The sequence below is a fragment of the Callospermophilus lateralis genome, chromosome 18 (genome assembly GCF_048772815.1).
Source record: "Callospermophilus lateralis isolate mCalLat2 chromosome 18, mCalLat2.hap1, whole genome shotgun sequence".
In the NCBI taxonomy this organism is placed as follows: Eukaryota; Metazoa; Chordata; class Mammalia; order Rodentia; family Sciuridae; genus Callospermophilus; species Callospermophilus lateralis.
This window is the reverse complement of record NC_135322.1, coordinates 3,087,171-3,101,444: the sequence shown is the minus strand read 5'-3', so window position 1 is coordinate 3,101,444 and position 14,274 is coordinate 3,087,171. Positions and strand designations below refer to the sequence as shown.

Below are 14,274 nucleotides of genomic sequence, written 5' to 3'. Positions count from 1 at the left end.
GGGCACCTGATTGATGTTCCTTTCCCTGGTGCAGGCTGCTTTGTCCTAAGTCGCCGCCACCGACCTAACATCTCCTGAGCTCGAAAGCCACAGGGAAGTAAATCCTACCAGCACATGAGCCAGTGTGGAAGCAGATCCTGCCCCAGTTCAGCCTCCGGATGAAAACCCACTCCCAGACCAAGCCCTGATTCCTGTCTTGCAGAGAGCCCAGCTCCAAAACCGTGAAATGCAGAAATGATGAGATAAGAAAACGGTGAGGCAAGACATTCTGTGTGGTTTTAAGCCACTAAGTGTGGCTTATGTTGTTTACAGAGCAATAGATCATTGATGCTCTCTGCTAGGCAGGGAGTGTGTTAAGAGGGACCAGGATGTGGCCATAAAAAGAATGAGGTAGGGCCTGCTGGGGGGCCGCCCAGGCCTGTGACCCCAAGTGACTGAGGGGTGAGGCAGGAGGATCGCCAGTCACATGCCAGCCTGGGCAGCTCAGGGAGACCCAGGCTCAAAATAAAAATACAGAGCTGGGGATGTGGCTCAATGGTAGAACACCCCTACACACACACACACACACACACACACACACACACACAATGGGGTGGGGCTGGGGTGCAGCCCTGAGTTTGAAACTAAGCATCTTCAAAAGGAGGAGTCAAAAGTTGAAAAGAAGGTTGGCATGAGATGCAAAAAGTTTCTTTATTATTAGAGGAGAACAGCCCTGGCTGGGCACGGAGGTCTCTGGTTTCAGAATGGAGAAGTAAAGAGCTTCCGCGAAAGAGCTTCTATTTTCTATTTAAAGACGGTAGGTCCTAGGGGGAGCTGAGGGGGAAGAGAGAGTGCCAAAGGGTGCAAACTGAGTGTCCCTTATCCAAAATGCTTGGAACCAGATGTGTCTGGAGAATCAGATTTTTTTCAGATTTTGGAATAGTCACATACACCAGACTCTTGACGACGTGACCCAAGGCTAAACATGAAATTTTTGTACACGGAGCCTGAAGGTAATTTTACATAATACTGTTTAAAAATATATTTTTAGTTGTACATGGACACAATGCCTTTATTTATTTATTTATTTATTTATTTATTTTTATGTGGTTATGCGGCTCGAACCCAGTGCCTCACACGTGCTAGGTAAGTGCCCCACCACTGAGCCCCAGCCACAGCCCTTCTACAACACTTTCAATAACTTTGTGCATGAAACAAAATTTCATGGTATGAAATTTTCTACCCGTGGTGTCATTTCAGTACTCAAAAAGTTTTTGTATTTGGGGGGGATTTCTGATTTGGGCCAAGGATGCTCCAGCTGGCCTGCGGCGTGGCTCACTGGTGAGGCACTTGCTTAGAGTGAGCAAGGCCCTGGGTTCCATCCCCAGCACGAAGCAAGCAAACAAATAAATAACTGCACCCTCCACCTGTTCTTGCCATACAGGAAGCGGAAGAGTAGATAGATCTTCAAGAGGACTGCGATGCGGCTGTGGGCGGTGAAGAGGGCCTGTTTGAACTTGGTAATCAAAGGCAGGCTTGATGTCCCAAGCCTACAGACCCAGCACTTAGGGAGAGGAGGTGGGGAATCACTGGAGCCCAGGAGTTGGAGAACAGCATTTGGTGATGTGTGCCGGAACGACTTGGCTCGCCTTGGGCCTTTCCGCAGCGGTGCTGAATAGCTGAGGTCAGCACAGCACGGCCTTTTCTTCTCCAGGACTGGGGCAGTACCAACACAGGGGGCACAGGAGTGGTGGGTACCTGGGGGCCACAGTGCGACTGAAATTGGATGTGCAGTCACATCTAAACAAGGGCGAAAGGAGAAAGGCTGGAGAACTGGGTTTCTCCTGGGGAAGGAAGGGCCGAGTGGGAGTTCCGAGATGAAGGGGAAGCCGCGGGCAGGAGAGCCGTGGATAACGGAGCCGGTGGGTGTCTGCCTCAGGGAGGGCGGTCAGTGGCTCCCAAATACTTTCACATCGTGGGGCAAAAAGAAACAGGAAGCTCTTTCTACAGCACGCGGCTCGACAGACGAGGCTGCCATGGTCAAGGCCACCAGTCCACTCGGAAGACAGAGGGATTCCAAACCTCATGGCCGGATCCAGGGCACAGCAAGTGGGAAGCCTGTGACGCCAAGTGGCCAGGAGGTTCACAGACAGCAGAAAGGTATTATCGCCAGAAAACAGCTTAGGGGCTACCTCTCAATAAAGGCAAGAGGGAATAGAATAGACAATATGATTGGTGGATGTACATTCCATGTATGCATATGTCAGATTACACTCTGCTGTCATGTGGGACTAAAAAAAATTAAAATTTAAAAAAAAAATGAATAAAGGCAAGGGGAGGAGGGAGCGAAAGCCGAAGTGTGGGTGTGGAGTGGGGCTCATGGTAAGCGCCTGTCTAGCACGTGCAAGGCTGGGTTCCATCCATGGCACCGGGTGGGGTGGGGGGCGCTCTCAGAGGGGAGTTTGCCTGGAGAAAGCCCAGAGGGCAGAGAGCAAGAGGAATCGGAGCCGGTGGTGATGGAGACCGACGGTCAGCTCCAGCAGGAGTCTTCCTCCTCCTGCCTGGCTCTGGGTGCAGAGGCTCCACCATCCCGAGAAACCCAACCTCCCTGGGAAAAGCTGAAACGTGGACAGAGAGGGTCCCCCTTCACAGGCTCAGGACACCATCAGGGCAGCTCCAAATGCAGCTGCTCCTCCAGATGTGATCACCCTATGGGATGAGATCCAGCCAGCCCTTGGCATCTAACAGGGCCGCTTTACCACAGCACACGGGAGACTGAGGAGCAGTTGGCCTGCCCGCGGGATGGTGGATGAAGGAGCTGAATGGCGGCCCCAAAGGTATTTCCACATCCTGGTCCCTGGGAGCTTCCTTTCCAGTCCCTTGAGGTCTACAAGACGTATCTAGAAAATTCACTGTGGTGGAAATGAAGACTGCTTGAGTCAAATGGGGGGAGAGCTTGTTTGTTTGTTTGTTTGTTTATTTAAATTAATTGAAGTAACACTGTCCTTCCAGTGGCTGAGGGAGTTTCATATTTTCTTTTTATGACACCATTAAGTGCCACAGCTCTTACAGAACGACTTTGATGCTATATGAATGCTGCCATTTTGCTAGCACTGATACGGCTCTTGGGTCCTCCAATCCATTAGAACTCTTTACTCCATTCATATTAATTTTCATTACAACTCTTACAAAGGGGGGTGCTTCTAGGTATTTAGGTCCATGTTCTATATTTTAAGGCTATATATTTGGTTTTCATAAATTGTCCAAGCCTGTGCTGGCTGCCATCTTGCCAAGGCAATCAGTTTTACAAGGAGGAAACATTTATCTTGGCTCATTGACTCCATGGCTTTTGGGCCCTCGGTGAGGCAGAACATCACGGCAAGGAGCATGCAATAGAGGACAGATGCTCATCTGGTGGAGGCCAGGGAGCAAAATAAGAGAGGCGGGCCCAGGGTCCTACAGGTTCCACCACCCAACAGCTGAGGACCAAGCCTTCAACAACAGGGTCTTTAGGGCTCACTGAAGAGCTAAGCCATAACACAGTGATAGCTATCATGATGAGAGAGAGGGAGATTTGACCAGACACCCAGGAGAGAGCAATGTGGAGATGGAGGCAGGGAGGCCCGAAGAGGCCAGAAGAGGGTGGGAGCCCTTGTTCAGGGGCAGAACTTGGAGAGATTAATGTTTTCTATTGTTTTAAACCACACAGATTATGATAATTTGCCAGGCACAGTAGCACATAGCTGCAATCCCAGCTACTCAGGAGGCTGAAGGAGGAGGATCTCAAGTTGGAGGTCCTCTTGGTCAACTTAACATCACCTTGTCTCAAAGTCAAAGAAATTTGCGTGTGTGTGTGTGTGTGTGTGTGTGTGTGTGTGTATTGAACACAAGGGTGATTAACCACTGAGCCACATCCCCAGCCCTTTTTATTTTTTATTTGAGACAGAGATCACAGGCGTGTGCACCACACCCAGCTGAGATAGTAACTTGCTAATTGCTGAGGGTCTTAAGTTGCTGTGGATGGCTTTGAATTTACAATCCTCCTGCTTCAGCCTCCTGTGTGGCTGGGATTATAGGCGCGTGCCACCCCTGCCTTGTTCAAAATAAGATTTTAAAAGAGAGCTGGGGCTGTACTTCAGTGGTAGAGTGCTTGTCCAGTGTCGGGAGCTGCCACACAGGAGGAACCAAGCGTCCCTTAGCCCTGAGTGATGGGAATGTGGAGAGGTGGCAAGCCAGCCCTGGGCTGTGTGTGTGTGGACTGAATCCACGTTGCCCTCTGTTTGGATGGGCCTCGCTCTACCATGATCCCCACATAGCTCCTGAGATGGGCGTGGCCTCCCTAGATGCAGACATCAAGAAGCTAGACTCAACCCCTGAAACCTGACCCTTTGCCTCATTTGAATGGCTTCTTTCCCATAAAAGGGTTCAGCACGTGCTCCTCTCTCTCTTTCCATGGACCCCTAAGGTCAGAGGGGCCACCACAGGACCCAAAGAGAAAGGTATTTCTTTGTCTCTGAGTGACTATTTTGTGCAGCCCAGTTCACCTGGAGTGACCCTGAGTGTTTAGTCAGTATGTGTGAATTCAATCCCCAGTGCCATTAAAAAAACAAAGAAAGAAAGAAAGAAAGAAAGAAAAAGAAGAACAAGAAAAAGAAAAAGAAAAGGAAAAAAAAAAGAAGAAGAGGAAAAGATTGTGATCATGTGTGCCGGTGCCCTAGGAAGCTAACTGGGATGAATGGCAGTTCTAAAGGTGAAATTCTTTCTTCAAGTCACTTCCAAATGGACTCCCCAGGAGATCAGGTTTTTCAAAACCTTCTGGACAGCTTTCTGGTCAGCTGCTCTGATGATACTGTGCTGATAAGACCCCCAAACCAGGAAGGAACAGACACAGGGGAGGTGATCAGTCCCAGGAAACTGCCAGTGTGCACCTCGGGGAAGACATTGGGAACCCTACAGCCGGAGGCCGGTAAGAACATTCTCTCCAGATAAAGACGTGATTTCATCTTGACCCCTGTGTCACTGGTGAAAAGGGAAGATGTCCTCCAGGGGAGTGGGCACTTCTTAGCCTGCTTTGTTCCAACACAGGAGATTCTCGTAAATATTCATGGGTGACTGAACAAATGTCAAAAGGGCCCAAAGTACGGTACATCTGTATGAGACTGTGATACACAAAATATGTCCTTTAAAATATACCAGTGCCTTCCCAAATTCTATGTGCCCTTCTAGGAAATCATCAAACCCAAGAAGGAGGTCCTGGGGTTCCTGATACAGCAGTGTTCAGAGCCATGGGAGGCCCAGACCCCATATTTGCATCTAGTGGGGGAAGCCTGGTAGGACAGAGCCATCAGCCGTAGGGCTGGACCCTAACTTCAGGCAGTGCTGGGATAGAATTACAACACTGGTTACCCAGTTGGTGCCGGTGTAGAAAATTTAACAGAAACTTGACTTTTGGTGTATAAAATAAAACCCACATGTTTAGTGTTAGAAGCTCTAGAAGTGAAAAATGGAGTAAAATCTGTATCCCAGGCGAACTCTCCCCCAAACAGAGAGTGTCACAGGGAATGCTATTATGTCATCTGGTAGGTCAGAGGCTGCTCTGTGGCTCCCAGTCAGACTTCCACTAGCCTCCCCAGTGCTTGCTCAGTAGACTCCTGAGCCCATGGCCATGGTGGGCCACCAACCTTAGCCAGCTCTGTCACTGAGGAGTGCCCACCTTGTTGGCAGCAGCCACTGCTGAGCCCCCACCAAAGCACAGACTCCTAGCAAGGCCTGGTCAGTTGAGGATTACATTGGACCCCTTCCATCATGGATTGGGCAATGAGTTTTTCCTCCCTGGAATAAATAACTCTGGCCTTGCTATTTGCTTTCCTTGCCCTTTGCACTTCTGCCAAAAGCAGCCTTTCTGTGTGCGATGAATGGCTCTATTCACCATGATGTTAACACACACACAATATTGCTTCTGATCAGGGAACTCAATTTACGAAGAGGTCAGCGTGTGTGTAGGGGGGTGCTGTCCATGTACCCCATCACCCCAATGCAGCTAGCCTTGTGGAACAGAGGCACAGCCTGTGTGAGACTTGGTGGCAGTTCCAGGTTGGGGATAACCTCTTGGGGTTGGGGTGCTGTCCTACAGGATGGGTAAACACTGACCCAGGGACACATATGTGATGCCAGATTACACAGACTTGGGAACCTAAGAGGGCCATTTCTGAAAATCACACCCAGTGACTCACTCTTCAAATGTTTGCATCTTGGGCTGGGGGTGTAGCATGAACCGAGACCTGCGTTCCATCTCCAGCTCTAGGGGGGAAACAAAAAGAAAAAGCCAAATGTTTGCGTCCTTTTCCTGCTACCCTGAACCCTGCGATGGAGGGGTTTTAGTGCCTAGAGGGGACATGCTTCCACCACAGGGCACAGCATAGTACCCCTGAAGCAGAGGTCCTTCTGAACCTCAAATCTGCCACAATGGGGTCAGGCAAAGAGGTGACTAGGCAGCAGGGGGGCAGAGGTGGGGCCAAGGAGGTGTGTCAACAACCTGGGGAGGTTCCAGGGAGCTTTCCACTAATAACTGACTTCTATCAATACACAGGCCCACCCTTTTCAGACAAGGCCAGATACTGGGAGCAGTAAAAACCCCTCCCGGTCACCTCACCCCCAAAGTAAAAGCCTTCCGCTGCTGGTTGCTGTAGCCCCTGCCTGTAATCCCCGAGACTAGGGACCAGCCAGGGCAATTTAGCAGGACCCTGTCTCAAAATGAAGAGAGGTTGGAGATACAGCTCAGAGGCAGAGCACTTAGCAAGCAGAGGGAAGCCCTGTATCAATCCCCAGGGCAGCCAAACAAACAAACAAGCAAACCCCTCCCCGACGCAGGACACAGAAGGACGAAGGGTCTGTACCCCCGCCCCCTCACTCTGCTGGGGCACGAAACCGAGCTTACAGGCTCTCCTTTCCTCCCATCTCTGCCCCCACCCCTGCAGAGCTAGCAGCCTGGTCCCCCACCAGCCCCTCCCTCCTCCGCAGGGCAGGCAGGCGGGTACACCTAGCTCCCAAGCCCTTTGGACCCCTCCCTCCGCCACGCGCGCGTAGTCCCCCGGAAGGGGTCCAGCGGCAGCAGCGGAGGAAGCTGCGGTTAACTGAGCGTCGGGAAGCCTCCGCAGTCGCCATCAGGCCCCGCCCAGCTGCAGCCGAACTGGGCCGCGCCCGGGACCGCTGCAGAGCGCGGTGAGTGAGCGCGGCCAGGAGGGAGGGAACCGGGCGTCTGGGTCCTCGCTCAGCCCCTCCCCGGGGGCCCAGCCCCTCCCCGGGGCACCCCGACCTTCAGCTCCCTTTTCTTTCTGGGCTGTCAGTCCGTTTCAGGGCCGCAGAGCCGCCCCTAAAAAGATGAACCCTGCAGCCCTTCTCTGCTCTGGGCCCCCGACACATTGATCCACTGCATCCCTCCCTCTTGCAGAACCCGGAATCCAGAGCCCCCAGACCCAGCCGTGTCCTCATTGAGACTCGAGTCCCTGCCTGTCCAGGAGCCGGGAATGCAGGCCAAAAATAGCTTTCCAGGCCCAGAAGGCTCGCTTTTAACCACTTGTGCTCCTAAAACTCTGGGAGTCTGAATTCAGATTGCTCTTTCCAGTCAGAAACCTGGCCCCCCAGCTTAGGCAGCATGTGGAACCCAGTGATCCGTACCCCAAACTCCTACGGCACTGGGTCCAGGAATTTTGCTACAACACCCTTCCACCCCTACTGACTGTGATATCTGAGACCCAGGAGTCTGTCCCCCCTCCCACCCCGTCCTTACACCGCAGATACCAGTGAAAACGTGGTTTAAGGGACCTCCTCCCAAGATCCTTAAATACAGGAATCTAGCCTCCACTCTTTCGTAGGAACCCAGGAGTCAGGGATTCTAGCTAGCCAGGACTTCATGTAGAGCCTAGGGTTGGCACCCTCAACTCCATCTTCTTTTTGGGAGACAGAGACCCTAGCACGCAGATCCTATTCAACCCAGGGGTCTGGTTCCCCAATCCGTTGCAACCCAGGTAGCTAAGGTTTCCTCTGTATTAGCAGAGCGGCGGACTGGAGCAGACAAGGAGGGCGGGGGGGGGGGTGGAGAGACATGAAGGGAGAGGCACAATTGAGTGAGATGAGGCTGGGGTGGGGACCTGAGTTGGGGGGCTCTGTTCTAAACAAACCACAAACATGTGGGTTTCTATGGAAACAGCCTTTCCCAGCCTATCCTGGAGACTTCTCTGGGCTGTGTCGGGAAGGCATCCCCCAGGAGCCCCCACTCCGCCAGCTGTTGTGTCTTCCTGTTTTGTCACCATGGCAACGGTGACCTCAGTTCTCCACCGGGCTTACTGGTAGAGCCCGAGCTCCGCGACCAGCTTCAGCTCAGGAGGGGCGTGGTGTGATCTTGGCCCCGCCCTCAGGGCGGGCAGGGGATAGCCCCAGCTTGGGGAAGTCCCTTTCTACTGCCCCAGCCGCTAGCCTGGCCGCTGCCCGCGGCCCGCCCCCGGCCCCGCCCGCGCTCCCTCCCCAGCCCGCCCACCCTCCCCAGCTCGCAGACCCTTCTGGTCTGCAGCTGTCGCGCCCGCTTCAGCCGCAACCGCCGCTGACCGAAGAGGTGAGGCTGACGGACCCCCCAGAGGGCGGGAGCAGCGGTTCAATATCCTTGGGTCCAGAGGGAGGAATGGGCTGTGGTTCGGAACGTCTACGTCCCTAGAAAGACTGGGGCTGGACCAAGATTCCAGGATTCTGCGGAGTAGAGGGTTGAGAACCTGGACTGAAGAGCTGGGGCCTGGACCCTGGGTCTGAGGGAGGAGGGCTGTGGACTGGAGGAGGAGTGGTGCCGGGACCCCTGGGCCTGAGGGCGTGGACACAAGATGGGCCTCCCAGGTGTCTGGCTGGGCTGGAATCTGGTGTGCGAGGTGCTCAGGAGAGGAAGAGGGGAGGGATTTGGGGCTGGGACTCCTGGGTTTGGAAAGTGGCTGTACTTCAAAATTTCTGATCCTCTCCCTCCCGGGGACGAACTTTGTGCTTCTCTGAAAGGCGGGGGCTGCCGTCCGGCCAGGGAGGCCAGGAAAGCACAAGGCTGTCTAGCTCCTGGTGTGGAGAAAGGCCGATTCGGGGTTCGGGGCGGCCCCCGTGTCTAGGGAGAGATGGGTGTGGCGCCTGGAATGGAGGGGAGGGCGCCGAGGTGCTGGGTGTGGCTGGGGAGTCCTCCGCGTGGAAGCCCCGAAGGGGCGTTTCCTCTCCCAGCTTCAGTCTGCGGCTTTGCATTCCCGAGCTCTGACCTCAGGCAGCTGCTGGAGGCCTTCAGGGCGGGGTGGACCCCCACCTCTCCGCAGGATCCCCCTCCCCGCCGCCCTGCAGACCCACCTTCCACGAGAAGTGAGTGAGTTACTTCGCTCCTCCTTCACCCTCCGGTGGGCGGCGGGGCAGTACCCGCCTTCAGGAGCTAGGGGGTGCGGCCAGTCCCGACTTCCTGCTAACAGGTCCTGGCTGGGTCTGGGGAGCTGGAGGTGGCTGACTCCATCCACGTGGCACCTCCCCGGTGCCCGCTAGGCGAGCCCTAGCCGGGGACCTGCGTTCATGAATGTGTGGCTACTGATCTCCGGGCATCCTGGGCCAGATTTCCGGCCTGGAGCCAGGGGGCCTCTGCAAGGTGAAGCCGGGCGTCTGGGGTCCCAGCTTAGTACTCCTTCATGGAGGTCTAGGTCCCCAGCCCGTACTTACAGAGCTCACACTTTTGGAACCCAGAAATTCGGCCTGCCATCCCTGCTAGGACCTGGGGGTCGGGGCGCCCCTCCCCTGACAGCGGGCGAGGGGTGGGCAAGGCGCTGGCCAGTGCGGGGCTGGGGTCCCGGCACCGCCTCTCGGTCCGCGCCACATTCCAGATGGCTGCACCGACTTGAAGCCCTTATAAGGCGCGGAGACGTCGGGCGCGGCTGGGCAGCCCGCCCCCGCAGCCACCGCCCAGGGCCTCGCGCCTCCCGCCGAGTACTTCCCTGGCCAGGGCAGGGTGAAGATCGCACACGCCCCTTGCTGGCCGCGGGCCGTGCTCCTTCGCCTGTTTCTCTTCACTCCCGCCCGCAGTTTGTATCTGGGGAGGAAGAAGGGGCGGTGTTTCTCTAGGGTCAACTCCTGGACGCGTCTGGGCCTGGAGCCAAGTCCCGGCCGCGACCAGGAGGCGCGCGGAGGTTGAGGAGTCCATGGCCCGCGCTGGCCGCTTGGGCCCTGGGGGGAGGAGCCAGGTCAGCTAGCTGTGAGCTGACACAGAGGGCCTCTCTCCGCTCCAGGGGCGCTGACCAGTGTTTTCCAGGTGTACGACTGAATCGCCTTCATTGCCGGATCTTTCTCTTTGGCCGGCTCAGCGGAGACCGCAGGTGAGTGCCCTGAGGTCCTAACCACCTGGGTCTGAGGGAAGAGGCTGGGGCCTGAGGGAGGAAGGTTGGAGTCCAGACCTCGATCGGAGGGAAGAGAGTCCCGAAGCTTGGGTCCCAAGGAATGGGGCCTCAGGCATCCGTGGGGGAAGTAGAGTGTTGTGTGTCCTCTGGGAGCTGTTTGGGACAGGCCTCTGGAGAGGTAAAGCCTGGCTCTTGTTCTGCTGTGAGCCTGACACTGGAGAGAGGAAAGTTTTTTGGCTGAGAGCCACGTCCAGATATTTTTAGGGATGTCAGCTGAGATTAGGCATTTTTGCATCCTGAGGAAGGGTCTGAGCGTCTGGTCCTGACACCTGAGGGCCTTTAGGATGAGGCGTGGGAGATGTATAATTTGGAAGTGGGGAGAAAGGTGTCTCTAGAATGTGACTCACCTGAGACTGAGGGCTGAGTGATTGACCGGTGGAGGCTAGGGACTCCAGTGCGAGGAGCTGGGGTGGGGTGAGATGGGAATGGGAGCAGCTGAGTTTCCCAGAACTTGGGGACTCCTGGGGGAGGGGACACTCAGTGTGAGGGAACAGACAAAGGAGAAAACTTAGCCTTCCTTGGTTTTTAGTACTCTAGATCTAAATCTGATTCCTGACCTCTGCAGAGAGAGGTGGGAGCAGCAGTTTACACCCCCCCCCTTCCAGAAGCTTGTAAGACCATCAAGGGGGGAGGTTGGAGCTCTGATCAGACATGTGAGAACATAGCACATGGAAGTTGAACTCTTGGATAAGTAGGACCCGGAAATGTCTGAGTGGCTATTAGTTCATAAAAGAAGGAAGCTTGTTTATAGGGGCTAGAGTGTAGAGCCTTCAGTCTCCATAAGAAGGAACTTCAGAGGGGATTTTGGAGCCTGCAAGATAGGCCTCTTGTCTTCCTATTTGAATCTAGAAGAATTCAAAATGTTAAGTGGCTGGGTTGCTGGTCGCTGAGTCCCATCTGTAAGGAGGAAAGGAGTTTTGAGTGTCTGGAGGGGGCAGGAGAAATACAGAGACCCAGAATTCTGGGTTCTGACTTGGGTGAGGTAGTCTGAGCCAAGAACCAGGGTGACCAATTCATTCTTATATGCCTGGGACTGTCCTGTTTTGCACACTGAAAGCCCCATGTCCTAGAATAATTTGTCCTAGGACAAATGAGGGCTGGGCCACTGGATTTCTTTGTCTGGGACTTCACTGAGACATTGTCTTTTGCCTTTTGCAGCCATGGCGGTGACAGTGACCCGCACTACCATCACAACCACAACAACGTCCTCAGGCCTGGGGTCTTCAATGATTGTGGGGTCCCCTCGCGCACTGACCCAGCCCCTGGGCCTCCTGCGCCTGTTGCAGCTGTTGTCCACCTGTGTGGCCTTCTCACTGGTGGCCAGTGTGGGTGCCTGGATGGGCCCCATGGGTAACTGGTCCATGTTCACCTGGTGCTTCTGCTTCTCCGTGACCCTCATCATCCTCATCGTGGAGTTAGGTGGGCTTCAGTCCCGCTTCCCCCTGTCTTGGCGTAACTTCCCGATCACCTATGCCTGCTATGCGGCCCTCTTCTGCCTGTCGTCCTCCATCATCTACCCCACCACCTACGTGCAGTTCCTGTCTCACGGTCGTACCCGGGACCATGCCATCGCAGCCACCGCTTTCTCCTGCATCGCGTGTGTGGCTTATGCCACTGAAGTAGCCTGGACCCGGGCAAGGCCTGGTGAGATCACGGGATACATGGCCACCGTGCCAGGGCTGCTCAAGGTGCTAGAGACCTTTGTAGCCTGCATCATCTTCGCCTTCATCAGCAGCCCCTCCCTGTACCAGTACAAGCCGGCCCTGGAGTGGTGTGTGGCAGTATATGCCATCTGCTTCATCCTGGCAGCCATAGCCATCTTGCTGAACCTGGGGGACTGTACCAATATGCTGCCCATCCCCTTCCCCAGCTTCCTGTCAGGTCTGGCCCTGCTGTCTGTCATCCTGTATGCCACTGCCGTGGTCCTCTGGCCTCTGTACCAGTTCGACGAGAGGTATGGTGGCCGTTCCCAGCGGGCGAGGGATGGGGCCTGTGCTGTCCGTCACCCCCACTCTGTGTGTGACTGGGACCGCCGACTGGCTGTGGCCATCTTGACAGCCATCAACCTGTTGGCGTATGTGGCTGACCTGGTGTACTCTGCCCGCCTGGTGTTTGTCAAGGTCTGAGACTCACAAAGGGCTCCCTGTCTCCTTCCAACCTCTTCATTCTTCCCATCAGCGTCTGCAGTTGGTTCTTTTTCCTGAGTCCTTCTTCCCTCTCTATTTTCTTCATGCTTCTCCAACTTTTCTTCCCTCTCCTCTCGCCGTCTCCCTTCCTTTCCTTCCTGTTTTGTTTGCTTGCCCACATTGTGTTTTGCCCCCAACTGTTTCTCCCCAATCCCCTTCTGCCTCTTCTCACCGCTGGTTTTTCCTGTAGCCTGTTTCCTAGTCACCTCTTCCTCCTCCTTTGGGAGCCCTGAGACCTTTCTGTCTCCCTCCACCCCACCTCCAAAGGTGCTGAGCTCCACACACCCCACACCCTTCACTTCAGCTGTTCATGCCTGGCCTCCTGAGGGGCCTCATTGCCAAAGCATGCCTGCCCGCCCTAGCTGTGCCTTAGTTCTTGTGTATTTGTGTGTTGGGGGGGGGGTGTGAGGGTAGGTAGCTAGGCACCAGCCCCCCATTCTCCCAGTGGAGGAGGGTATACAGTGCACCTCCCCCTTTAAAGTAAAAAAAAAAAGAAATCTCTGGAGGTAAATAATTGCTAGTGGGCGGGAGGCTTTAAGCACAGACCATGGGTCCCTAGGCCCTGCCTGGCACTCAGTCTTGCCAAGGTTGACTGCAGAATTGTTGCCAGGCTTACTAAAATCCCACTGCCCCAAGGCCGTCTTAAAGGCAGCAAGAGGTGCAGTTACCTTTTATCCTAATTATTCTGTACTATTAAAAAGAAAAAAACTGGCAAGAACCACATGGACTTGAAGATGACCATCTGACGTATTTGTGAGGGGCAGTGACATGGTCCTCAGTGTTAAAAATAACATGTCCTGCCTTGGCAGGGATGGGAATAAAATGGCCACTGCCAGCCTTAAAGGCAACACATGCCTGGGTTTTTCTTTTCTTTTTTTTTTAAATTTTTCCTGGTCATGAGGGCAGAAATTACTGGTAGCCCTATTCTTCCAGAGTGAAGTTTCTTTTCAGCTTTCTTTTCTTTTTGGGTGGGTGGGGAATGGGGATTGCTGCTGCCATAGCCAGAGGGATGGCATTGCTTGAGTGTGGTGCATGTGCACGTGTGTTTCTGTGTGCTCGATGCTTCTTGCTGCTGCTTCCTGCTTCTCTGGGACTCACATGCATAATGTGATATATAAATGTATAAATATATATTTTATTTTTTTTAATTCCCTGGAGCTTTTGGTTCCAATAGCTTGTGCTGTCAGTCATAGAAGCCTTGTCCCTTCCCCACTCCCACATCCATAATGTTCTTTATAAAAATCTCAATATAAAGATAAAAGGAGAACTTGTGCTTTCTTTATTTCTGGGGAGGACTCCAGGAGAGTGGTGAGGTCCAGACAGATTTCTCAGTCTGATGGAGGAGGAGGTTGGAGCCAAGATGATCCTGGCCACATGCGAAAAACCTAGCTGTGCAGGATGTTTTAATCCCAGCAACTAAATGCAGGAGGATCACAAGTTCAAGGCCAGCCTGGGCAACTCAGCAAGGCCCTAAGCAAGTTAGTGAGACCCTGTCTCAAAAAATAAAAAGGGCTGGGGATGTGGCTCAGTGGTAAGGCACTTCTGGGTTCAACCCCCAGCACCCTCTCCCCTGCCAAAAAAACAAAGCTAACACTAGCAGAATCTGGGTCTTCTGGATTCCTCCCCAAGCCAGGAGGGCTGGATGGGATTTTCCC

At 54.1% G+C, this 14,274-nt stretch overlaps 1 protein-coding gene and 1 pseudogene across 3 annotated transcripts; one reads left to right on the top strand and one right to left on the bottom strand.

Moving 5' to 3' along the window:
- Positions 1 to 2,964: 2,964 nt before the first annotated feature.
- On the bottom strand, positions 2,965 to 3,353 carry LOC143384196 (ubiquitin-conjugating enzyme E2 variant 1 pseudogene; annotated as a pseudogene).
- A 3,764-nt stretch (positions 3,354 to 7,117) lies between these two features.
- Positions 7,118 to 13,886, top strand: Myadm (myeloid associated differentiation marker). 3 transcript variants are annotated; one of them, XM_076839093.2, is made up of 3 exons: positions 7,118 to 7,200; positions 10,266 to 10,352; positions 11,592 to 13,886. In XM_076839093.2, the coding sequence occupies exon 3, from the start codon at positions 11,594 to 11,596 to the stop codon at positions 12,557 to 12,559; it is 966 nt and encodes a 321-aa protein (XP_076695208.1). In that variant the 5' UTR covers positions 7,118 to 7,200; positions 10,266 to 10,352; positions 11,592 to 11,593; the 3' UTR covers positions 12,560 to 13,886. The 3 variants fall into 3 exon arrangements, with proteins under 3 accessions (XP_076695208.1, XP_076695206.1, XP_076695207.1); XM_076839091.2 differs by lacking the exon at positions 7,118 to 7,200 and adding an exon at positions 8,487 to 8,590; XM_076839092.2 differs by lacking the exon at positions 7,118 to 7,200 and having other exon boundaries at positions 10,059 to 10,352.
- The last annotated feature ends 388 nt before the right edge of the window (positions 13,887 to 14,274 follow it).

Coding starts and splice junctions, on each gene's coding strand:
- Myadm (XM_076839093.2), top strand. CDS start 11,594: ATGGCGGTGACAGTGACCCGCACTACCATCACAACCACAACAACGTCC.